This window comes from Onychostoma macrolepis, chromosome 04 (genome assembly GCF_012432095.1).
Source record: "Onychostoma macrolepis isolate SWU-2019 chromosome 04, ASM1243209v1, whole genome shotgun sequence".
Taxonomy (NCBI): domain Eukaryota; kingdom Metazoa; phylum Chordata; class Actinopteri; order Cypriniformes; family Cyprinidae; genus Onychostoma; species Onychostoma macrolepis.
Genome location: NC_081158.1, coordinates 4807932 through 4835575, shown reverse-complemented (window position 1 = coordinate 4835575; position 27644 = coordinate 4807932). Strand labels below are relative to the sequence as shown.

Below are 27644 nucleotides of genomic sequence, written 5' to 3'. Positions count from 1 at the left end.
ACTTTAGTCTTTGCAACTTCAGGGATATTATCTATTCACAATCAGCTTGTAACACTCCAAAGATAAAGGAAAACTTGAAATCACATCATATGACCCCTTTAAGGCTTTCTGATATTCTCTATGCATACAACAGATTCTTAAAGACATTTTCTAATATTTGTAAATTAAATTTGAAATTTATATGATTTCCTTACCAATAACAACATCCTTTAATTGCAGGGCCGCCAGGGATATTTTTCCATTCACCCCTCTCCAGTTGATGCTTTTGGCCAAGTCATTTGAAATAGTTCGGTGCATTGTTCGCCACACAGTGTCCTTTGTATCGCACCCTCCAACCAGGCCTAGATGATTAATCTAAGAGAAACACATCTTGTAAGTTATCTCCATGTGATATATCAACTGATAACACTTCAGATAAAAAGAGAAATTCAATTTCTGTCATCATTTACCCACCCTCATGTTGTTCGACTCATGAATGATTTGTTCATCTTCAGAACACAAATGAAGATAATTGACAAATGTTTTCAGCAGTTTGTGTCCAGAAGACAAGAAGGTGAATAACAACCATCACTTTAACGCTCCAAAAAGAACAAAGTTTGAAATTTAGTTTGCAGTTTGAAACATATCAGCATTGTACTGAAGCAACATAAATCATTTTATATGATGACATTTAAAGAAATACTTAAGCCAAAAATGAAAATGTGCTGATAATAGTGCAGGTGCACAGGTACCATGGCTTTGAGTGTCTAAACAGCAGAGGAAGGCTTTATCAAAACAATCCTTATTTGATCATTTTTATGCAGCTGTTATCTGCCGTTTATACACTCACAGCCTCAAACCTGTGCACCTGCACTCATTATATTCAGAGGTTCTTTTAAATATCTTTTTTGTTTTGATGAAGAAAGAAACTCATAAACAGTACATCTTGGATGACCTGTGGATGAGTAAATTATCAGCAAGCCATTTAAGTTTTTTTAAATGTTATTCTTACTCAGATTGCCTGTTTTTAATGTTGTATTGATTTTAAACAATTTAGTACGAAATATACAAAAAACCCACAATGAATCATGATGGGGCAAAGTACTTTTTAAAAGCACTTTATCTTAATTTGTGTTCTGAAGATGAATAAAAGTCATGCAAGCTTGGAACAACATGCTGTAAAAGTAAATTATGAAAATTAGAATTTTTGTGTGGATTTTAATTTCTTCGGGTGATATGTACTAATTGCAGCAAGTACACAGTATAAACTACACAGACTGAAACTAATGTAACATTTTTCACAAGATTTTTTCCCCCTGTCTCAACTGACCAGTTTTTCTTTGAAATCAACTGCTTGTAACTTCTGCTCCAGCGTAATAAGGCCCTGGAAGTCTTTCACTGGCAGAAGTCCATGTTCAATCACATAATCGGTGTCCTGGGGTTGCTTCGCATTGAGGATGCGCAGAATGGACTGTTGCTGATCAAGAATCATTTCTTGCTTTGTCAGCATTTCACGGATTAGTGCTGGAATGGTAATTTTAAGATAATATAACATGAACAATGGTTAAAAAAAATTAGAAGGGCAACAGCATGTCATTTAATTCAACAGAAACTCTTGTACCTTCTGTCTGGGCCTGCCACAGGAAGAAATGACTAAGAACTATTTAGCACATATTCAATATATAGATTTTACTAGTATTGGCACAATAATTTTATTACAGTTAAATAAAAATATATATATATTTACAGAATTATTAAATACAATTTACAGTTTTATGCAAACATTTACAAATCTAGTGTACTATTTGTATTTTAATCAATTAACATTTTTTGCTTGTAAATAGTTCCTTGCATTTCATGGTGTATTATATGAATATAATGTACACAAATGAGCCAAAACATTACGACCACTTCCTTAATATTCTGTTGGTCCTCTGCATGCTATCTAAAGAGTGCAGACCTGCTGAGGCATGGAGGCATCGCTCACGTGAGTCTTGGGTGCCCAACGCCCTGGCGCCAGTTTGTCCCTCCTCGGACTACGGTTTCAGAGATACTCTGACCCAGTCGCCTTGCCATAACAATTTGACCCTTGTCAAAGTCACTCAGATCTTTTTTCCTGCCCATGCATCCATCACGTCATGAGAACTGATTGTTTGCTTATCGTCCAATCTACCCAGACCTTAACATGTGGACTTGTTTGAAGATGATCAAAGATATTTGTTTTACCTTTGACTGGACATAATGTTTTGGCTCATCAGTGTACAATAAATGTAAAATTTTCAGCTACCTTGTCTATATCTTATTTACTATTGTCTTTAATACTGAACTAGCCTTTTAATGCTCAATTTATCCTGCTGATAAATAAAAACATACTAGTGATGGGAAGATCGGATCATTTTACAGACTCTTTGAATCTCGTTAACCAAAATGAACATCTTTTTTCCAAGTCGTTCATTTAATTCTCTTCAGAATACAGTTCAAATGTAATAGCCAAATTCCCCAACACAAGGCCAGATTATGAGAAACAAAGTCGTTTGTTCTTTTGTCACATCACATCCCCATAAGCTGAAGCTATGCAGTGTGTCCTGAAAACAGAATTGATTAGTTCACCTCTCGAGTCTTTGGGTTTGAGTTCGTTCTTTTGTCACATGCCGCTTCCCGGCTCAGTCAAAAACAGAATTGCATATTGTTAACTTTATGTTGTAGGGATCTTTGCTTTATCAAAGTGATTTTTCCCCATTTATGGAAAAGAACCATATGACACAAATGTATAAACCGTAAGAAATAAAAAGCTACAATTTGAGACCAGAAATGCATCATGTAACTGTAGAGATTAAAAAAAACTGTAAGCGTGTTTGTAAGGAAGGTTGGGAATTATTATTAACTAACTTCTGTATCCAATACTGCTGTCAGAAGACGAATAACTCGGACCCAAAGGCTCGAGGTGAACTAATCATTTCTGTTCATCCCGTAAAGAACCAATAGGTTGGTGCACATGCGTGATCAACACAAAATGAACAAAACCCTTGCTGAGACATTATATCTCATATTAAAGATTTGTTCGTTCATGAACGACACTAATAACATGCTGTACTTACAGACAATAAGTTCAGGAGTAGGAGACTGTTGAGTCCTCTGGTGTTTGGGCAACTGAGACTGTTGAGACTGTGCCGGGTTTAGACCTTAAGGAAAATAAAGTATTATAACTGTTAGTTATATTTATTATTTTCTACAAAATCAAGGGGTTAAAAGTTAACCATTCATTCATAAATATATAATACAATTTTGGCCTACACCAACTTACTAGCGCTGACTTCAGGTGGCTGCTGAGCTCTGTTCCAAGAAACACCATTCTCTGGAAACAAAGATCTTGTAGGCTCTTGTGGAGCTGGTGAGATTAAATAATAATAATAATTTAAAAAACAGTTACAGATTTATTTTTATTTATTTATTTAATTTGTGGCATACACCAGAGATCTGAACAAAACAAAACACACATATAGAAACCTGTACTGTAAACACTCACATTCATATGCAAAATCCTCAGGTTGCCAGATGGCGTGGTTGCTGGTCAGCATTTCTGTAAAGGATATAGTCTGCGAAGTTACCTCCTTTGTGGGTCGATTGAACTGTTGGACCGGTGAAGCAGCAGGAAGACCCGTGCTATCCTGCTGTAAAGCATCATCTTCCTCAGAGTCCACCAAAAAAGAGGTCAAAAGTCGAGTGCGTGGCCTTTAAAAGGTTTTTTAAAAAAAGTTAAACTTGACTATGCAACAACACAAAACAAATGTTACCAAAAACATTACACCTACTTTTTACGTCTGACTTTTTTTCGGCTTGGTTCCTCTGCATCTGACTGAAGGTCAGATCGAACCTCAACTTCTCGAACCTTCCTCCTTCCTTCCCCATAGTTGTCTGTTAATTAAAAATAAAATAAAAAATAATTAAATCTTAAGTTGCTATAAACATTCCTAAGACTACATGAATAAGAGATATCCATTATACCAGCTCTCTAATTTCCCAGGACACCCAGTCCTGACTTGGTGTCACCTGCTGTTTGATTGCTTAGTGTAGTGAGATTCCCTTAAAGCCCGAGACACACTGCAGGATTTTAGGCTGTCCCAGAAGGAAGATTGGCATCGTGAAATAATCGTGGTGATTTCTGTGATCGTGACTCCTAATCGGTGGTTCTGTGTCGTACAGTGAGAGAGGTTCAAAGATGGCCGTGTCACAGTCTTGCGATCAAAGATAGCCATCATGATCATCGCACAGTGTGTTTGCTGGTACAATCCACACTTACTGACCAACCAATAAAAATGCCACATGAAATCAATGCGACATGGTGCTAAAACATAAAACTGCTTGCCTCAACCTCTTTTCCCTTCCTCTTCCGCCGCTTCCACTTTTTTAAGTACACGTTAAAACCACAGCTGCTAAAGTGTGATTTATCATGCTCTTTTTGTTTACCACTAGCGCATACTGATGACGTTTTATTCTTTTATAGTAAAGTGCGTTGTAACGTCAATAGGTGTCATCATCGTACAGTCTACACACATGTCGTACACAAGTGTCGCACAGTGTGACGTGCAATGATCTTATAGGACTGCTAAAATCGTGCAGTGTGTCTCTCGAGCTTAAGATATGGCCAACAGCATACTCCATTCTGTATCCAAACACTCGGTACCAATTCTACTCCTTTGGTTTTTTAAAAACTCCACCACTTTGTGCAGCAGTGCTGTATTATTCTCAGTTACATCACTCCATATGCAGTAAAGGCACTGCAACAAATCAGCCTTAAAATGGTAACCTCACATACTTCATTACATTTCCATTTAGCTCTATGCTTTTCAATTAATTGCAATTAATCACATCCAAAATAAGTTTTTATATACATAATATATTTATGTGCACTGTTTATTTATTAGCATCAAATTACTAGCTAAAATCAAACGTATCACAAAAATGAACAATTGAACATATATTAGCATGATAACAACTACCTTAAATGACCAAAACCATATTTTGGAAATTTGTATTGGAAGTTTAATTAATTTTTTTATTTTGACTGAAGTCCCATTCGTTTACATGGAGAAGGCGGGGTTTATGACCTGTACTGCAGCCAGCCCCCAGGGGGCGATCAAAGAGCCCGCAGCTTCACTTTTAAGGACGGGTGAGACACACCCGCTACACACAGACTGAAGTGTGCGTGACGCTCGCCGTCTCACTAAATGAGGACATAAACACATGAACAACATCTCCAGAACTGCTCTGAGAGTCACTTCATGAGCATTTTACCATTTGATTTGAGTAAAACTAGCGTCATATCATATACACACTGACTGAACTGTAAAGGTATTCACGGCAACCCGTCAAAATAAAAGTTTGGTTTAACTTGGAACACACTGCGGCAGAAATACATTACTATTGTTCAGCAGAATGTACAACCTGGTTCCTCAAATCTTTCCCTGGAGGGCCAATCTGCTGCAGAGTTTAGCTCCAACCCTGATCAAACTCACTACCTGTGATTTTCTAATGATCTTGAAGACTCTGATTAGCATGCTCAGGTGTGTTAGATAAGGGTTACAGCTAAACTCTGCAGGAGTGGGCCAGATTTGAGGATGCCTGATGTACAAACTGTTACTACTAGGCTACTATTAAAATTATTAAAACTTTATTTTTTTAAGTAATGATCACACAACATTTCTTCCATGTGTTAATTGTAATAGTAAACCCCCTTTGTTTGCCAAAATAAATAAATAAACTTTGATTTTCAATAATTTACAGATAAATGAAATTAATGTTTTATGCCTTCATTTGAAAACAAGAACACAAAATTTCTGAGGAAAAATAAAACATTTCATAAGGCTATTTTAAGAATAAATTTGAATAAAATAAGTTTTTATGCATTAAAATAATTAGACATACTACAGCAGAATTTAATAACAATAAAACATATGGTGAAAGAAAATAAAACACCCACTTGTGAAAGTGGATAAAGATTTTAAATTTCTTGATGTCTTTAACAACCTAGAATAAATGAATAGAAATTATGATTCTGTCTGAGCTATGCGTTTTAAAACGAACACGCACTAGTGTAAATGTAGCCTAACAGATGTGTAAACCGTGTAAACAAAAGAATGACACTGACATATTTTAAGAAATGTCAAATTAAGTTATTGTCAGTTATGACAGCTCAATCAAGATGGCGTCACATATGGCTGCCATGGTGTGGAGCTCTCCCATTCTTTTGCTGTTTTTGTTTGTTCTGTGTTTAGTCATTCTTTTACGATCAGTTTTAGCAGAGACAAGCTACTGGACATAAAGCAACATACAAATGACAACATTTTTCCAGTTTTTGATTATTCAGATGCTTTGTTGGATGTTTTAGTCGGATAGGCAGCGGTCCCATTATAACCATTATAAACCATTCAGGGCTTTATAAGTAATTAGCTAGATTTTAAAGGGGTCATGAAATGAGAAACCAAAACTACCTTGATCTTTTGACACAATAGATCATTGTACTATAAAAACATCCTGTCAAGTTTCAGAACTCAACATTTTCTTGTTAGTCTAAAAACAGCTTATATTGAAGCCAGTCTGCCAAATGTCAGGTTTTGGAATGTACTACTCTATGATGTAAAATAGCGGGTAAACCCCTCCTCCACAAAAGAAGATCAACCCCTGCTTCTTCAATGCTGCCTGTTTAGCCCTGCCTACCGATTCACGCATGTAGTGTAAATAACGAGAGGGGCGAACGCAGGTCTATGCAGAAACCAAACGATAAAGATGCTCTGAAAACAAGATGACGCTGTGTAGTGCAAAGCTGTGGAAACAGTCTTTGCATGGGCTTCCTTCTGATCCCAACATTAAGAAAGAGTGGATGAACTTTATATTTTAATGAAGATTCAGACTTGAGAACTTGGTCTTATGTTCACTTCATTTTACAGTGGATTCGTTTACAAACAAGGCACAATTCGATGCAGAATTTCCAGAAATATTGAAAATAAAAGACAATGCTGTGTGACTATATTGGATCCGACAGTAAGTGTGAGTAACTGTTTTCATTTTGTGGTCACTATTGCTTTGTCTCTTATTACAGATCATTTGATATGCATTGAGTTATTTATAAATTTTTGACCTATATCACGGCAGCATCCATCTACACGTAAGCAACGTGTATACACAAACATACACAACTATTGGCCAATCATAGCAGTGGGCATTTATATCCGAGTCTACAATCCACCACACCTCTTCAAACAGAGCGTTCTGATGAGGGGGGTTAAAAACAGGACAGAAATTAGCCTGTTACTTCTAAATTGATGTTTTTTGATGTAAAAATCTTGATAATATTATAGTAGACCTCAGAGAACAGTACAAAATAAAAAACAAAGGCAGTTCATGACCCCTTTAAAATGTATTCAATGTTCAATAGGGAGCTAGTGCAGAGTTGACAGAATCGGGCTAATATGTTCATACTTCCTGGCAGGGCTTGAAAAAAAAAAAAAATTAATCCGTTCCCTTCGAGCAGAATCGATATTTTAATGTTTCTGTTCCTGTGTTCCGAAACCGGTTAGAGTAGAAAAAATACCGGTTAATAATGTTATTTAAAAAAAAAAAACTTCTTTGCCAATAATAATAATAATAATAATAATAATAATAATAGCTAATAGCTAATAATCAAAAACAAAAAAAACAAACAAAAAAAAACTGGAAGAGATCTGGTATCTTTACCCACTGTGCTTAGTCACAGCCAATACCTACAGCATAATATTTTCTAGATTTTGGCCAAATGTAGTCTACTAAACAAAAGAAAAAATCTATTAATGCTTTAAAGACATTAAAAATGTTTGCTGCATTGTTTAAAAAAAACCATAAGTCGCGTATATGCTCACGTCGCATTTTATTATTACATTCAGAAATAATGTAGGCTAAAATGCTGGTAAAGGAAATAAAATTTAAAAAAAAAGAAGTTTTTCTGTTTTATCAATGTTAAGTTTGAGAAAATTACAGGAAAACCAAGTTTTTATTTTATCTAAGCACTGAACAAGAGAACATGGAGGAAAAATAGTAGTAGGTTTGGAAGACAGATAAAGTTGGGTGTCATCAGCATAACAATGAAACTGAACCCCATATTTCCTAAAAATAAAACCAATTGGTGAAAGATAAATAATAAACAAAAGAGGTCCCAGAACAGAGCCCTGTGGGACACCAGTAGTAACAGGTGAAGGATTTGATTTAAACTGTTTAAGTTGTACAAATTGAGTACGGCCCGTAAAATAGGAACAAAACCAACAAAGAGCTGTACCTACGATTCCAATGGACTCCAATCTATTTAACAGTATGGGGTGTGAGATGGTATCGAATGCTGCAGTTAAGTCTAGAAGAACAAGTATTGATAAAAGACCCGAGTCTACAGCAACTAAAGAATCTTCACAAGTGAAAGTCAAATCTTCACGGATGAAAAACTGATTGAAACTGCTCATGTAAACTATTAAACGAGAGATGAACCTGGAGCTGGGATGCAACAATGCTTTCAAAACATTTTTGACAAAAAGGGTAAATTACAAATAGGACGGAAATTCTAGATTATTTGAGTCTGCCCCTGGTTTCTTAAGAATAGGTGTTATTACAGCAGTTTTGAAAGCAGAAGGAGCAGTACCAGAAAGAAGTGAGGCACGCATAATATCAGTGATTAAAGAAGAAAAAAAATGGTGAACAACCTTTAAACCAAGTAAGGCAGAATATGATCTAATTGACAAGTTGCAGATTTGGATTTTCGTACAATAGAGACATTTTCATCAGTAGTTGGCAGTTTAAAAGTAGAAAAAGTTAGGTGGAAGGATTGTGCAGAGCTATGATAGATTAACTGCCAATCTGTGTTTGGTACAACCATTTGCTAATGGATGTTTTCACATACTTGTAATCAATATGATACCATGTCATTCACTGCTAGAAAGTGATGACAGCCAGATACATAAGATTTGAACCATGTCAATGCAATTCCACTAATGCCAACATAATTATGTAGTCTACTAAAAAGAATGTTGTGGTCGATAGTGTCAAATGCAGCGCTAAGATCCAGTAGCACTAATAGAGAAATTCAACCATGATCGGATGATAAGAGCAGGTCATTTGTAGCTCTGATGAAAGCAGTCTCAGTACTATGATACAGTCTAAATCCTGACTGAAAACCCTCACAGATACTGTCTGAATTACCAAAACCTCAGTGACTATTATGATGATTATTATTAAACCTTTATTTAACCAGGAATTAAAAAACTCTTGAGATCTAAAATCTCATTTACAGGGTCCTGGCCAAGAAAGGCAGCACATTTATGTACACATAAAACAAAATACATTAGTTTACATACGCAGAAACAAACACAAATCAATCAAAACATTTACAATCAGGTGACTCTACAACTAGATCCTTTAAAATACATTTAAAATCATTTAGTGTTACCAACTCTTTTAAGCATAACTTATCTTGTAATTGATTCCAATCAAATGGAGCAGCATAATTAAATGCCCATTGGCCCATATTAGTACGAACTTTAGGGATGCTTAGAAGATAATAGTCTTGTGAGCGAAGCCCATAATTCTTTACACCTTTTTAAATGATATTCTGTTGTAAATATGATGGAAGTAAATCTAAAATGATTTTATATATAAATAAGTACCAATGCTTAAGTCTACAGGATGACAACGTGGGCCTTCCAACCCGAGAGTACAGTAAACAATGATGAGTAAGGTCTTTTGAATTTGTGATGAACCTTAGTGCTCCATGATAAACTGAATCCAACAATGATTTGTCATATGAATGTGTTAATGTGATGTTTTAATTAGACTGATCAATTTAATTGTCTTTCTTCAGAGTGAATGCGCAGATGATTGTTGAAATTGCCATTTTCCTCAGTGTGACAAGGTTTGAAATTTTCTTTCCAGAATGACAGTGCCGTTTCAGGTCTGTGTGATATGTGAAACTCACGTCACACTGGAGACACTTGTAAGGCTTCTCTCCAGTGTGAACTCTCATGTGATTCTCAAAGTCTCCTCTGTCTGAGAAACTCATTCAACAATGATGACCTATAAAACAGTTCTCTTCTGAGTGACTCCTCATATGAAGATCAAGGTGTCCTTTACACCTGAAACTCTTTCCACACTGATCACAAACAAACGGCTTCTCTCCAGTTTGAATTGTCATGTGGGCATTAATGTACATTTTCTTTTTAAAAAAAATGTTCCACACTGTGAGTATATGAATAGCTTCTCTCCAGCATGGATTCTCATGTGAATGTTAAGATTTCCTTTTAGTGAGAAACTCTTCCCACACTTTTTGCAAGTGAAAGGTTTAAGGTTGTCTTTTCGAATGAATGTCTTTCCACACTTTTGGCAGGCATAAGGCTTCTCTCCAGTGTGAACTCTAATTTGGAATTCAAGGTATCTAGCTTCTGCTTTTTGAGTCGGCAATTATGTAAAAGATTTTTTCCCCGGCCATGAAATCATGACATTTCTCAAACTGATTTTTCTCTTCCATTTCATTAAAGTCTTGACTCTCCTCTTTCAGCAGCATCAGGTCTAGGGTGAAAAGAAACAAAAACAAGTGAACACCAGTTTAACAGCACCAAGACATGAAAGCTTTTAGACAGTAAAATATCAAATTTAACCACTAGATTCTATACCCACTAAACCACTAAAATGTAATCTCAGAAACTCTTGTCAATATTGTTAATTATTTGCTTTCTTTAGGACATGTCCCAAATACTTTCAAGCTGGCAGTTATCAAAGCCCATATAAAAACCCACAGTAGAGCACTGGATTGGGATCCCGCGGGTCCCAACACAAATCAGGATCAGGCGGTTTTACATTTGCTCCAGATGGGAGTGGGGGATCAAAAATACACAGCAGTTACCGGGATTTAGGAAGAAGAATGCAGTCAACAATAGTGAGTGTGTTTTGTGGTCAAATTAGTTTTTGAACCTGTTGTTTTTAGTGAACCGGTCGAACCGAATCGTTCAAAACAGTTCACGTTTTAAGTCAGCACAGTTTTCTAAAGTTATTTACTCAAATCACCAGTAAACTGAAGCGAGAACGGTTTCTTTCGGACACGTTCCATACTGAGAACCGATGAGCTGATGATACTGAGCATGCCTGTAATTTTCTCAGAGGGATGAAAAGCATTTTTCTTAAGTGTTTTTTGAACATCAGAAAGTGTAACAAAATAAAACATGTTGGAAACATTTTAACAGCTTTTTTTAAAGATAGGAAACAATGGGCCTCATTCATGAAACACGAGCAGAACAAATTTTGGTCACTTTATATTAGGTGGCCTTAACTACTATGCACTGACATCAAAAAATAAGTACAATGTACTTATTGTGGTCATATTGTATTGCAAAACACTTTTTCTGCTATTGAGGTGGGATATGGGTAAGGTTAGGGACAGGTTTGGTGGTATGGGTAGGTTTAAGAGTGGGTTTATGTGTAAGGGATGGGTCAACAGTGTAATTATAAATTTAATTGCAGAAATTTTACAGATGTAATTACATATATGTATTTTTAAAAATATAAGTACAATATAAAAACATGTATGTACACAATAAGTGCATTGTATCAAATGATTAATTCAAATGTAAGTACATAGTAGTTAAGGCCACCTAATATAAAGTGGGACCCAAATTTTTGTCTAAATCATTCATAAAGCCGTTCTGACAAACTTTTGAATTCATGAAAATGTTCGTATTTTTAAAACGTTAGTTGGTACGAAATAAATTTACACCTGCTCCCTACCACGTGTAAATGGTGCATAAAACGCTGTGTTCTTTTTGGCAAACTGATGACTTTGGATGCACTGCCATTACAATATTTTACAAGTTTGTTGGCCTGTTTTTTTTTTGGAGCTGAGAGTTGATAAACTGTTTAGATTTGGGTAGAACGAAGTGCTTGTCACTGTCACTTTTTACTCAGCCGTCCAATCAATGGAGGAGGGGCGGGACAAATCATCCTACTTGTACAACAACTGAACAACAGAGAAGTTAATATTACTGGTTACTGCATTTTTATATTCAGTAATATTCTTCAAAATGAGATACTAGTAATACGTTACTGCCGTGAATATTCCTAATCATAGCAATCAAAGCGTCTCAGCTGGAAAAAAACGCTGTACCACCAAACAAAGTGTTTTCAAGCGCCACCAGCTGGTTGTTTTCAGAAGAGTTCCTGACATTTTTCAGGTGGCTAAAAACGCTTTGGTGGAGACATGTTATTGAATATTTATTGTTAGCCATATGGCCTATTAGTCTTTTTTTGCATTTATGCAATATAATGGAGCCAAACCTGAAAAAAGAGACCAGAATATTCCACCGCGTTCCTGGACACACAGTTTGCGTAGCTGTAATTCATAGGCGGGGATTATGCTAATTGTGTAGGAGCGTGCATGAGCAGTGAGCACCCTATTTGCGAATGATTGGAATTCATTAACATACGCATGTTTAACTATCAAATTGGATGTTTACGAAGCGTTTGTGAATCTGAAGGAGAGTCTTCGGGAAGGTCAGTTTTACGTGCAAATTACTCAGAATTTACTCCTATATTTACTAATGTTTCATGAATGAGGCCCAAGGAAAAGATTGCAAAACTGTCAAACTAAACATTTATTTTTTTCATCAATAATGCATGATATTTTCAGAAACAGTTTATTTTATTTCTAAATTTGATATAAATCTTGACGTAAACGATTGCCAAGGTTTTATGGGTGCAAGGTAAATGTTTGTGTTAATCAGTAGAAACGTATAAAACATACTGGAGAGATACATCAACTTTTTAGTTTTGTTGACTCTATATTCAAGTTGCAGCAGTTCTCAGCTCAGCAGGCTTGCACATACTGCTACAGCGGATCTCGATTCAAGAACTGGTTGCAGTAGTTTTCGAATCACCAGAACACTAAATGGAGAACTGTTTCTTTCGGACACATTCAATATTGAGAAGTGATGAGCTGGAGATACGAGCATGCATAAAGCCAGCACTGACTGAACCGAACTGTTGGTAGAGAACCGATCTCTGAGATGTTTTATTAAGTTGACATGATCTCGGCTATCAAAGGGAGCACTCAAATCCAACAGCATTAAGGCAGCACTGGTTCAAGAACACTTGATAATTACAGGCTAGTGTTGTCAAAAGACCCGGTACTTCGGTACCAAGTCGGTACAAAAAAAAATTAAAACGTCACGGTACCAGGTTTTTTTTAAGTACCGGTGGTACCGAGCACTAGGTCAACCCGGTTCTTAAGTTAAATATTAAGTATTAATATTAATCCGCAAAAGTCGATTCAGATATGAATCCCGCGTGTTCTGCGAGTCTCTGTGTGAATGAATGAATGAATGGCAGAGACACGCATTTTTTTTACTACATACACTGAAGCGCGCCTGACGCTCGCGGTGATTTCAGCATCTGCCGTCTCAATGAGGACATAAATACATAAACAACGTCTCCAGAACTGCTCTGAGAGTCACTTCACGAGCATTTTACCATTTCATTTGAGTAAAACCAGCGTCATATCATATAGCTACACACAGAAATTTAAAGGTATTCACGGCAACCCTTCAAAATAAAAGTTTATCTTAAAGACATTGTGCCAGAAATATATTACTATTATTTTGTAGAATGTATGTGATACTATTACTGTTGAAAAAAAATTATAAATATTTATTTTTAAAGAAATAATCGCACAATATTTCTTCCATATTTTAGTAAATCCCCTTTATTTACCAAAAAAATAAAATGTGTTTAAATTTCATTAATTAAAAGACAAATTAAATTTGGGTGAAACTTGTTTACTGTTTTTCATACTTTTATTACTTGCGGAAAAACTTGAAACACAATTTAAATAAGTATAAAGAATGGCATTGATTTTTGTACATTTTATTTTTGTTTGACTTTATTATTAAAAATAGTGTGTTTTTTAATTAGCATGTGGTACCGAAATTGGTACCGAGAACCGTGGATTTTCACTGGTATCGGTACCGAATACTGAAATTTTGGTACTGTGACAGCACTATTACAGGCAGTTGTGTTGAGCAGGACTGACACTGAGCTCTGCAGGAAGGGAGATCTCCAGGATCAGGATTGGGCTCTCCTGCTTTAGCCCTAACATGTGTGTAAATTCTTCACTATCTCTACAAGCTGTAGCAATGTTACCAGAGCAGGCAAAAGTGCAATCACACATGAGTCATTCCTGGTATTTGCTGCAATAGTGAGAAATTCAGTACGAGCGGGATTAAGAAAACAGTCCCGGGCAGGACTATAACCCATAGTCTGACCCAGGAGAACTGATTAATTACAGACTGATCTCAAAGCTGCCATTCACCTATAACATATTAGACAAATACTGTCCTCTCAACTATGTTTAGTTTTGCAGAACAGTTTATGAAAATGTTTTAATCTGAATATTGTTAAACTTCAATGTGCATCAAAGAAAAAGGTGACAAAAACAAGAAACAGCATTTGTTACTTTTCTTTCTCAAAAGGAGAAAGTGTTTTTAAGTCTTGTTTATTTAGTTATTAGTTTGGGAAGTAAATTTGTTTTAATCATTTAAATTTTGGGTAATTTTAGGGTGACAAAATTTAATTATTGACAAAAATGTAAAGTTGATCACATTTCATGGTTTGCATTTTGCTAAATAAACATGATTGTTAGATACTTTTGCAAAACCAAGTGATAGAAATGAATGCTTCTAATTGCTGCTGAGTGTTTTGAGTTTGGTGCTCCGTCGCTTTCTAAAAACAAAAACAAAATCAAAGCACCTTGTTATCACTAGTGTTATTTTGATTCCTAGCTTATATCCCTTAGCATCGCCAACACGGTTGCAGCTAATCTTGCTCACACTCCATTCACACACATTACCATTGTTTTACTCAGTGTCATTTGCTTTAATGGCAGATGTGTCTACCTTTGAGTGCAGGGGAGGACACGTTCGAGCTGCACTAGGTGCAGAAGCAAATCCAAGACCTGTTGGAGAAGCAGGCCCAGCTGTGAGAGCGGAGAGCTGCGCTGGAAACATCCCGGACTGACGCTCACAAGTCTGCGGTAAGTTTACAGCGTGATGTTTCACACTCCCACCACCTCTACTCAGTGTGTTTCTCTGCACAGGCCCTGTGCACCCAGGACACGATCTTCCCAGATCTCCTTCACTCCGGTGCTGTGACACCACAGACCCTGGGTGCACCAGCAGCAGAAGACACAAGCCAGGACCCAGGCGAGGACCTCTCCCCCACCGCTGACCTCTGGTCTTTGAGATCTCCACCCAGAACCGCTTCACTCTCCTCCGTGAGACGGAACACGATGCTGTGATCGCCGGAGACTCCATCGTCTGGTACATCCGTGCTTCATTAGCTGAAGATAAAGTGCACACTCACTGTTTTCCTGGTGCTCGTGTTCTCGATGTTTCTGTACAGATACCCGCAACCCTAAAGGGTGACAAGAGCACCAGAGCTGTCGTGCTCCATGCGAGGGTTAATGACATCAAGCTGTGGCAGACAGAGACACTGAAGAGGGACTTCAGGAGCATGATCGAGACGGTACGCAGCACATCACCCGCAACGAGGATTATCACGTCAGGACCGCTTCCCACATCTTGACAAGGACACAAAAGGTTCAGTAGACTTTTTGCTTTAAACGAATGGTTATTGTCATGGTGTAAAGAACAGAAACTGTTCTTTGTTAATAACTGGAATCTTTTCTGGGATCATCCAGGCTTTTTCGTGCTGATGGCCTTCATCCCAGCAGAGTTGGAGCGAAACTCCTGTCCGACAACATCTCCAGGATGCTACGCTCCATATGACTAGTAAGCCAATTCTCAAATAACTGTTTTGACAGCTTTTGTTCTACCCACTTAAATGAAAGAAGTATTTGTGCTATCCAATCTATAAAGACAGTGTCTGTTCCCCAAATAGTGAGGTCAAAATACAAACAATGCAGAATCTAGAACAAAACTGATTAAACCAGAAAAATGTAAAATAAATGGGGGGGGACCTAATTTTAAAGCTTGGTCTTCCAAATATTACATCACTCACACCCAAAGCAGTTATTGTAAATGAAATGATCACAGATAATAGTTTTGATATACTCTGCTTGACTGAAACCTGGCTCAAACCAAATGACTACATTGGTCTAAATGAGTCTACTCCACCAAGCTACTGTTATAAGCATGAGCCCCGTCAGACTGGTCGTGGCGGTGGTGTTGCAACATTATACAGGAATATTCTTAATGTTACTTAGGAAACAGTGTAACATTAAGTAGAAGTATTTCGAATGAGTTAAACCTGTATCCTGTCAGATATGCAGAAAAAAAATCTCCCCTATCTCTTGCTCTTGGCTACCGTGTATAGACCACCAGGGTAGTTTGCAGTAGGGCTGTGCAATTAATCACATGCAATTGTCATGCGCTTCTCGTCAGTAAAGCCGGTTTGGTGATTAGTAGTAAATTTCCATCACCTGCTTTCACATGGACCAGCATTTACTACACAGAGCCGTAGTTCACTGACAAGCTAGGCAATATCACGTTCATTATCGCTAGCTTGCCTAGCTTGTCAGTGAACTATGTGAACACATTAATTATATGGCTCCACGTTATCGCCCGGGTAGAACTATTGTTCCAACCACTAAAGATAGATTCACAAATAACCTGCCTGATTGGTCTCAACTGCTCTGTGTACCCATAAATGCACATCAACTAGACTAAATGAATAGCAATATGGGCACGATCCTCTCTAATACATTAGAAGTTGTTGCCCCACTCAAATGAAAAACATTTAGAGAAAAACGTACTGTGCCATGGTACAACAATAATACCCATTCTCTCAAGAAAGAAACTCGTAATCTTGAGTGCAAATGGAGAAAAACTAACATGGAAATGTTTTGAATTGCATGGAAAAACAGTATGTCCAGCTATAGACAGGCTCTTAAAGCTCCCAGGACCGAGCATATCCACAAACTCAGAAAATAACCAAAACAATCCAAGGTTTCTATTTAGCACAGTGGCTAGATTAACAATTAATCAAACGTCACCCGAACTAAAGATTCCCTCACAGTTTAGTAGTAATGACTTCATGAATTTCTTCACTGATAAAATAGATAACATCAGAAATACAATAACAAATGTAGAATCTACAGCGTCTTGTAATTCAGCTTTATTCACCGCACCCAAAGAAAAACTGCAGTGCTTTCTGTAGGACAGGAAGAACTAAATAAACGTGTCACTGCATCTAAACCAGGGGTGGCGAACTCTGGTCCTGGAGAGCCGCAATCCTGCAGAGTTCAGCTCCAAGCCTAATAAAAACTCACCTGCCTGCAGCTTCCTAGTAACCCTTCAGACCTTGATTAGCTTGTTCAGGTGTGTTTGATTAGGGTTAAACCAAAACTCTGCAGGGCTGTGACTCTCCAGGACTGATGTTCACCACCCATGATCTAAACCAGGGATCCTCAAATCTGGCCCACAAGATCCACTTTCCTGCAGAGTTTAGCTGTAACCCTAATCAAACACACCTGAGCATGCTAATCAGAGTCGTCAAGATCATTAGAAAATCACAGGAAGGTGAGTTTGATCAGGGTTGGAGCTAAACTCTGCAGCAGATCGGCCCTCCAGGGAAAGATTTGAGGAACCCTGCTCTAAACCAACAACATGCTTATTAGATCCTGTACCCATTAACTTACTGAAGCAGAAGAACCGCTTCTCAATATTATTTACTCTTCATTTAAAAAACTTTTTAAAATATAAAATGTATATTCATTTGCAACAATTGTGCTAACAACAATAAAAAGACATATGACATTAAAACAGCGACATCTACTGACGAACATCACAGCTGAAGATTATGAGGAAATTAGATCGCTCCCTTTGCAAAGTGCATTTCAAACGACTAAATAATGGCTTGCACGTGCCATTATTTCACATTGTCATTATGGGGTACTGTTTGTAGAACACACAAGCAACGGGGCAACGGGGTAAACAGCTGCTGGGGGGGGGAGCAATCGAACTCAGGTTCAGACCAGGCAATCGATCGAAGTGTGAAAGCACCCTAAATTATCTAAGCTAACAGAGTGTGTTAAAAATGTAAAAGATTGGATGACCAATAATTTTCTCCTATTTAATTCAGATGAGAGAGATATTACTTATTGGACCGAAAACAGTACACAAAATCATTACACTTTTCATCTTGATGGATGTACTGTTATTTCCTCTACAGTCAAAAATCTGGGTGTTATATTAGACAGCAACTTGTCTTTTAAAAATCATATTTCACATGTTACAAAAAGAGCATTCTTCCATCTTAGAAACATTGCCAAGCTTGAAACATGCTACCTGTTTCTGATGCTGAAAAGCTAGTTCATGCATTCATGACCTCTAGACTGGACTATTGTAATGCACTGCTAGCTGGTTGTCCTGCATCTTCAATAAACAAGCTACAGATAGTCCAAAATGCAGCAGCTAGAGTCCTTACCAGGTCAAGAAAATATGATCATATTACCCAAATTTTACAGTCTCTGCAATGCTACCTATTAAGTTCCGCATCAGTTACAAAATATTACTACTTATAAGGCCCCAAAAGGTTTAGTCAGAAGGCATTTCAATCTACAAATCGCCATCATTTACCATGGATATACTGTAGTAACACTAACTGCATCGTAGTATTGTGTCAGAAATGTGGGTATTTGTATCGAATTATATTATTATTGTAGAAATTAATTAAAAGTATTAAAGGAGTAATGAAATACAATTACAGTATTTTGTGATTAAGCTATAGCAAGTGTGCATTTAGTCTATACTATAATTTTAGACTACTTTTTTTCATATAAATACCTAAAAACCATATCGTTATATTTTTAATATGGTATTGAGGTGTGCTATATGTGTGGGTTTAAATGTGGTTATCATGATTTAAATGTATGCAGCTATAGAAGACCACTGATTAGCCTAATAATAATAATAAAAATAATTTTAAAAAACTTTTAAATAATTACATTTCACCATATAAAAATGAGGTTGCTACAATTTTTACAGATGTTAGCCTACTGATTTTGATAATGAATAAAAATTTACATCTTCATCCTAACTCAAGCTACTACTACTATCAAATGTCCATTTCTAAGAGACAAAAAAGTAATATTATTATTAATATTATCAGGCAACACAATTCTGTTTCTTGATTTTAAACAATATCACATGCAGAAACTAAGAAATAAATGTTTCTATTAAGATATTTGTTTTGTTAAGGAAAATTAATGGTCTGATTTCTACAACTTTTACTTTGGAGCAAAAATCTGGCTTTAAATGTAAAAGAAATAAAGATTTGGCATTCATTGTGATAATTATCGATATCGACTGATATGAAAAACATTATTGTGATAATTTTTTGGCCATATCACCCAGCCCTACTTCCTGATAACGTTCGGGGTTCAGACACACTCTCATCTGTTTAAATCTAAATTAAAGACATCTCATTAGCCAAGCATTCACATAATGTATCTCTTTATAACCTTGTAATTCAGTTATATCTGATCAATTGCACACTATCATTTTTTGCTTGGTTGTAACAGCAGCTACGCTAATTTTTCTCTGTTTGTTTCTCTGTTTCTGCCATGGGATGGGCATCCAGAAGTAACTAGGAATTACACAAGCTTCAGCCTGGATCCAGCCCTTACAAAGACCTGAGATGACCGAACACCTGAGAAGAGATGATGCCAACCCCGGACCAACATACAAAACTACCAAATGTTGCTATTAGTTTGTTAGCAACATATAATCATTGCTGATAATAGTGTTCACCATCTGTTTGAACACGTCATTAACTAATTATGTGATTTTTACTGTACATTTCTGCCATAAAAACATCACCTTGACATAATCACCACTGATAAGCTACTCCTAAATATAATGTAGGAACTAAAATTTTCCGTGAAGCTGCTTTGCAACGATTTGTATCGTGAAAACCGCTATACAAATAAATGTGAATTGAATTACACTACACAGTAATTATTTTGTTTTGACAATGTATTTATCATTTTTCATAATTTAATTTGTGGCGTCATTCATTTTGTCACGCGTTGTGTGTAGTAAATAAAGAGATTCATTAAGCAGAATGCCTGAAGAAAGACTTTGAGTATGAAACCAACCTGTTTGTTCCTCAGTATCTTCATTTTTGGCTGAATGCTTCTTCAATCTTCATGTCTTCACTTTCCTTTCTAAAGGGGTCCTTGATTATTATTTCACTTTTTTTTTTAACTTTAGTGTGTAATGTTGCTGTTTGAGCACAAAGTTACACGGCATAAAGTTCAACGCAAAGGGAGATATTGTCTTTTACAGAATTTGCTTTTTAAGGCCTACAACATGCGGCTGGTAGGGACTACAACAAGGTACTTCCTATATTTGTGACATCACTAACCCTAAAATTTACTTAAACCCCGCCCCCGGGAGCATGCAACACAGGGGGTGGGACCATGTTGGGCTGCTTTCTAGAATAGTAAGAGTTGTTGTAGTAGAGTGTTGTTGCCATGCTGTCAGAACTCTGTTATTTTCACCACAACTGTAGGGCCTCATTGTTCGGCTTTTCTAGGGACGCTTGACGTAGGGAACAATGGTTAAAATGTAGGGATGTAACGATTCACTCAACTCACGATTCAATTGGATTCACGATTTAACAAAATGAGATTTAAGACAAATTATAAATTAAATGTGTCCTTTTATTATTGCTTGGACAAAATGCTGCTTGTTTCTTTGTGAAACTGAAATATAACACTATAATAATATACTAATATAGCACTTGCATATTATTGCTCTTCTGTTGGTTTTGACTGCTCCTATTGTTCTCATTTGGCAGTCACTTTGGATAAAAGCGTTTGCTAAAAATCAAAATGTAAATATAAATGTAAACGTAAATAACTAAACTAAATTTAAATTTTAAAACAAACCCCAAATCAAATAAATAAGTAACACAAATAAAATAAATCTCTTCCAGGCTTTTGCTGTGGCAGCTCCTAGGCTCTGGAACAGTCTTCCCCTCCACATGAGATCGTCCCCTTCCATTTCTTTGTTTAAATCCTCTTTGAAACCCCATTTTTATTCTGTATATTTTAATTCTGTTTGAGGGTGTAAAATTGTATTTTTCCCCTTGTTTGTCTTGATTGGGTATGTTTTTACTTTGTTCTATATTTGTTGTACAGCATTTTGGTTGCAACTGTTGTTTTTTAAATGTGATTTATAAATGAATAAACTAAACTCTTTATATAAACAAAATAAGGCTTTGTCTGTGCTCTTTCCATTTTACATTAGAGGCAACCACTGCATTTTAATCATGATCCAAACAAAGATGCTGCATACACGCAACATGAGCAGTTTTTAATCTAAATTAGACAGTATAATTTCAAAATTTGAAGCAAAAACAGAATGGTCTGACTTCAGTTTTGTGAAGCTATACATAAAAAATATCTGCATGAAACCGAAACAGCAGACGAGCTGAATGAGACGCAGATTCACTCTCTGCCAGCAGGTGGCGCTTAAAGCGTTTCCTTAGTTTCCGCTGTAAACAAAGCAGCGCTGCACTTATGAACTTTAATATGCATTATACAGAGGCAAGATGAAAAGAATAAATACCATCTAAACTTTTCAAAGACAGTAAGTTCCCCTCAGACATAAATTCATATAAACTCCTACCCCTAATTGAATCGCGATTTGTTTGGCATCTCAACCGATTTGAATCGTCAAATATTTGAATCGATTTTCAACCGGCTCGCAGTTAATCATTACATCCCTATTAAAATTTATGTTTAACTTGGTTCCTGAAAATTATAATCCCAATATAACTCGCTGTGCTGCACATTTTACGGAGGACTGTTTAATCTCACCAGCGAACTTCAAATATCGGTGTTTGTTGGCATTTATGTGATCAGTGTGAAATATTATTTGATTAGATCTTTTATGTAGCGTTTACCCACATGCTCATTTAGCTACAAGCATGCTAAATATAGTTCTGTGTTTGATTTGGCCACTGTAGTAAAGCCATGGTTTGTCTTCGCAATGGGCTCATAATTCTGGCAACTAAAGCTTTCATAAGGATAAAACCGTATATCAAAAGTTAGCATAAACAGCAGCAGCATTTACAAATAACAGCGTATCTAAAAAGTATGAGACAGCAACAAACAAACAAAAAAACATCCCATTCTGAAACGTCCTGTTAAAGTTGTGCTTGCATAGGTTCTGCTCGATCCTCTTCAATAATATTCTCTAGGTCTGATTCGGCCTCAAATTTGTAAGGCAATATTGACGCCATTGTTTATGATACACTGGAGCACATACAACTACCTATAATGGACATGTCTTTCATTTTGTCATGAGGCAAATAACAGAGATAAAGACATGCATGATGCAGAATGACCGAAGAAAGACTTTGAGAATGAAAACCAACCTGTTTTTTGCTCAGTATCTTCATGTTTGACTCTGAATGCTTCTTCAATCCTCAAGTCGTCACTCTCCTCTATAATAAACGCCATCTCTGCTTGTTGCTCAGTATCTTCATGTTTGACTCTGAATGTTTCTACAATCTGAATGTCTTCACTCTCCTCTTTAATAAGCGCCATCTTTATAACAGTGTCACGTGGATCTCAGTCGCTTCAGCAGAAGTTTTTCCTGTGTGTTTAAGATGAGAATAATTAACAGACTGAAAAATAAATTCAAACTAAATCTCAGGGTGCGTCTCAATCAGCTCCCTAGTTCAGTAGTCAGCGCACCAATAAGGGAGTCAGTCAGAGTGAGAGTTAATAGACTTAAATGACCTGATTAGACATTGTCTTTCAGACAAATCCTATTCATAATTGTCCTGGCTCTTCCAAGCGTTATCATTGCAGTGGGTGGGTGTTTCTCTTTAACAGTCCAAAACAAGACAAATAAAGCACCGGAATAAAACGTGCCTCACACGGCTCCGGGGGGTGAATAAAGGCCTCTTGTAGCGAATCCATGTGTTTTTGTGAGAAAAATATCCATATTTCAAACGTAATAATACTTTTCTCGTACTTCCAGTATCTGTCATATGTGGAAGGCGTTCCAGACGGATGACGTAGGATGTATGTGCAGCACGTACCTCTGAGATATGCTAGTCTCGGAGTTTGTTTACAGGAGCAAATGAAGCAAATTTTCCTTACTTTAGCGAAGGAAAACCAGTCTCCTCTTGGCTTATATCGAAATCCTACAACATTTCTCTTCACAAATCCTCATTTTGTGCTTCTAATTTGTGACCGGCGTTTTGTCACTAATCACGCAACGCCAACGTCCTACGTCATCTGCCGGAACGGCTTCCACGTACGACAGTCAGCAGAAGTGAGAGAAAAATGTTTATTACGTTTGAAATATTCTGTATATGTTACAAAAACGCATGGATTCGCTACAGGAGGCCTTTATTCACCTCCCGTGTGAGGCATGTTTTATTATGGATGCGCGCACTTTATTTGACGTCTTGTGGACTGTTGACAACAAACGCCCACTCACGCCATTGTAAGGCTTGGAAGAGCCAGGACAATTTTTAATATAACTCTGATTGGATTCATCTGAAAGAAGAAAGCATGGCGCTTTTCCACTGCATGGTACGGCACGGTAGGTTCGGTACAGTTCACGTTTGGGGGGTTTTCTATTGGGTACAGTACCTGGTACTTTTTTCAGTACCACCTCGGTTAAAGGAACACTCCACTTTTTTTGGAAATAGGCTCATTCTCCAACTCCCCCAGAGTTAATAAGTTGAGTTTTACCGTTTTGGAATCCATTCAGCCGGGTCTGGCGATAGCACTTTTAGCATAGCTTAGCATAGATCATTGAATCTGATTAGACCAGTAGCATCGCGTTCAAAAATGACCAAATAGTTTCAATATTTGTCCTATTTAAAACTTGACTCTTCTGTAGTTATATCGTGTACTAAGACCGACGGAAAATGAAAAGTTTCGATTTTCTGGGCTGATATGATTAGGAACTATACTCCCAGTCCGGCGTAATAATCAAGGAACTTTGCTGCCGTACCATGGCCGCAGCAGGCGCAGTGATGTTACGCAGCGCCTGAAAGTAGTCCCCAGCTAGGTAAACTAGTTATAATATAGCGCCGCGTAATATCACTGCGCCTGCTGCGCCATGGTACGGCAGCAAAGTTCCTTGATTATTACGCCGGAATGAGAGTATAGTTCCTAGCCAAATCGGCTAGTACACGATATAACTACAGAAGAGTCAAGTTTTAAATAGGAAAACTATCGAAACTCTTTGGTCATTTTTGAACGCGATGCTACTGGTCTAATCGGATTCAATGATCTATGCTAAGCTATGCTAAAAGTGCTATCGCCAGACCCGGAGATCGGCTGAATGGATTCCAAAACGGTAAAACTCAACTTATTAACTCTGGGGGAGTTGGAGAATGAGCCTATTTCCAAAAAAAGTGGAGTGTTCCTTTAAGGTTCCAAGCGAACCGTACCATTACCAAAACTTGACGTGTAAACTCTTGAACTTATGACACGAGACACGACAGACTCGTGTCTGATTTAAATCAGCACAGCCAGCGAAGGATCGAACGCAATCGTTTTGAATGAGCACACCTTTTTTTAAACAACCAAAAAATGACTGTTTCATTGTATGTTGAGGAAGTACAGACATTCCTCTCGTTGATAGCCGAGGAGAGGAAAGTTTTTCAGGAGTCACGGCAGTAGAGGCGGCGCAACTATAACGACATGTGAATAATCCCGCCCACTCTAAAGAGGTACTAAACTGCAGTGGAAATGCAAACTGAGCCGAACCGAGCCGTGCCGTTCTGAACCAAGTCGTACCACGCAGTGGAAAAGCACCATTATACACCTAGGATGCATTGAGGGTGAGTAAAACACAGGCTAATTTTCATTTTTGGGTGAACTAACCCTTTAATAAAAGAACACAGATTGTACAGACACTTCATATATATAGGCATTTAAAATTTGTAAATGATGATTAATAGATTACACCAGGGGTGGCAAACATCGGTCCTGGAGAGCCACAGTCCTGCAGAGTTATGGTTTAACTCTAATCATACACACCTGAACAGGCTAATCAAGAGGCTTGTTTGAGATGAGCAATATCTGCGCAGAACCGATCACCGCGAGATGCATGCCGGTTAGAAAAGTGTTCGAGTTACATCCGACTTGCTCTGATGTCATGCTGACGTGTGCCAAAAAACTCTCGCGACGGCGAGGCGGCTGTGTCAGATTGAGCAGTCGGGGCACAGTTGCTCTCCACCAACTGCTAGGGCTGTGCAATTAATCGCATGCGATTGTCATGCGCATCTCATCAGTAAAGCCAGTTTGGTGATTAGTAGTAAATCTCCATAATGTGCTTTCACATGGAGCGGCATTTACTACACTGAGCCGTAGTTCACTGACAAGCTAGGCAATATCGCGTTCATTATCGCAGATGAATCGTCTCCATCTGAAAGCAGGTGATGAAGATTTACTACTAATCACCGAACCGGCTTTACTGACGAGATGCGCATGACAGTCGCATGCAATTAATTGCACAGCCCTACCGACTGCGCTGATCAAAAGCATGATGGGAAATGACTGGCTGACGACACAGCTTAATGCTCATTGGTTCAAACAACCGTTGCATTCTCTTCTAAAATGTTTTATTTTTTTTAATCTGATTTCATGTGATTATGTATTTAAATTATGCATGAATATTTTCAAACAATTTGACAGTGTGATCTCTGTGTGAGATATGTGATTGTTGTCATACTTATATAAAAATCTAAAATACATGTATGTATTAAAGTAGAAACGGATGATAAATAACGCATTTTGTGTGGAATTAAATAGCAAGCACTGTAAGTGTCTTGTTCATCATATTTATATTCATATAAAAGCAAAGGAACTGAAATTATATCATGTTTATCACCAGCACAACACATGAGAGTGAGATTAACGCGACATCCGCCTTTGATCTCGTAGTATCTGTTCTACTTCAAGAGGTCAGAACTGTCCGTCTTGACTGCGCTTATTTCAATCCTCCCTTCACTGCAGCCGCCTGCTCTTGCCTACATTTCAGGTGAGGCGGATCTCAAACAAGCCTAATGTCTGAATGGTTAATAGGAAGCTGCAGGCAGGTGAGATTTTATCAGGCTAGGAGCTGAACTCTGCAGGACTCTGCTCTCTGGGACCGGAGTTTGCCACCCCTGGATTACACTTTCATGAAAACAGTCAGTTTATTTGTAGAGGCTGCCATTACACACAGGGGCGGATCTAGAACATTATTGATAGGGTGGCATGAGGTCTACGAGGGGTGGCAACACCAAAGCAAGAGCCCATGCATAGTTTTGGGGAATTTATGGCCTGATATACACAGTTGTGTTCACAAATAGGCTATTGCATTACCATAAAATAATCTATACTGTTTAAAATTAAAAATAAATAACATTTCAATATCCATGGCACCAAGTCAAGACACTTAAACAAAAAAAAAAAAAAAAAAAAAACATGAAAGACATCAACAGATGCTAAATGTCTGAGCTTGTATCACTAAAGAAGATGAGCAGTTTTATTACTATTAAATTGCTACTTGGTTGGTTTAAATAATGTTTTAGTGCATGTTTATGAGCAACAAAGCTTTTGAATTTCTTAACATTAGAAAGAAATATATCAAAGCAGTGAGACTGGATCAGTTTTGCAAACAATGTTTGTGTTTCTGTTAACAGAGGTGTGTGATACTCCGAACATCTCTCTATTCTGACCTATCCGACAAAACTATTTATCTTTTTTAACAAGACAAGCCAGCATATATTTTTCTTTAAACTTTTCTGGTTATTACAGTTTTTCTTGATTGATAACATACAATTCATTAAACAATTCATCATTTTCTATAAACACAATTTCAAAACTATGCACCAACTTGCACAAAGCTCAAAGTTCCAGGTCAAAATAAAATATTCCAGTCAAAAATCTAATTTTCTTCTAAATCAGATGCAAACAGCTGATCATATAATACACAGACTACTTTCTTGACAAACAATTATGGGATGAATCTCTTACTTACAGTGTGTTTATGATGAACTGCTTCACTATATAGAGAGATATGTCACAATATAAACACTGATTTATTTCTCAGAGATCAAACAGTGTGTTTATGATGCCCTGCTACACTATACAGGGAGCTAAATGAGATGCATCTGTTCTGGTACTCATGTGTGGATGTGCTTTACTATAAAAAACTGTGTGCATTACTGTTATTAGATAGATTGTAGCATTACATTAAAAAAAAAGTTGAATTGATGTAAACACTTTAAAAGATTAAAAACAAACCTTTCTTCAGCAGAAACAAAGATGCAGGAGCTTGGCGCAGACTTATGACGTCACACCGCCCCACCAAAATAAAAGTCCTGGTCACACAAAACAGAAATTCACATACAGAAAACACATTAAAACAATAAGATAAAGGATTGAATCAAAGGATAAACCACAGATTCAGAAAGTTATCAATATCAGGCTCATATCTAAATGTAATCAAGTGTGAAGTGATCGCAATTACGACAACAACTACAGAGCATTTGTGAGATTCTCAATCATGAACAAAGTCAGGTATCTTTCTCTTCATATTACAAAGTTTAAACTTTGTTTTGTT

General features: G+C 37.1%; 1 protein-coding gene across 1 annotated transcript in view; it reads right to left on the bottom strand.

Annotated features, from left to right (window-relative positions):
* Window positions 1-27400, bottom strand: part of LOC131538382 (uncharacterized) — a 35321-nt gene extending 7921 nt beyond the window's left edge. The window contains exons 1-8 of the mRNA XM_058772246.1: window positions 27326-27400; window positions 22441-22661; window positions 3792-3894; window positions 3506-3711; window positions 3284-3367; window positions 3078-3161; window positions 1310-1503; window positions 195-354 (exon numbers count right to left, since the gene is read on the bottom strand). Coding sequence (XP_058628229.1) covers window positions 195-354; window positions 1310-1503; window positions 3078-3161; window positions 3284-3367; window positions 3506-3711; window positions 3792-3894; window positions 22441-22612 — 1003 coding nt within the window. The 5' untranslated portion in view covers window positions 22613-22661; window positions 27326-27400. The remainder of the gene's footprint in view (window positions 1-194; window positions 355-1309; window positions 1504-3077; window positions 3162-3283; window positions 3368-3505; window positions 3712-3791; window positions 3895-22440; window positions 22662-27325) is intronic.
* Window positions 27401-27644: the final 244 nt, after the last annotated feature.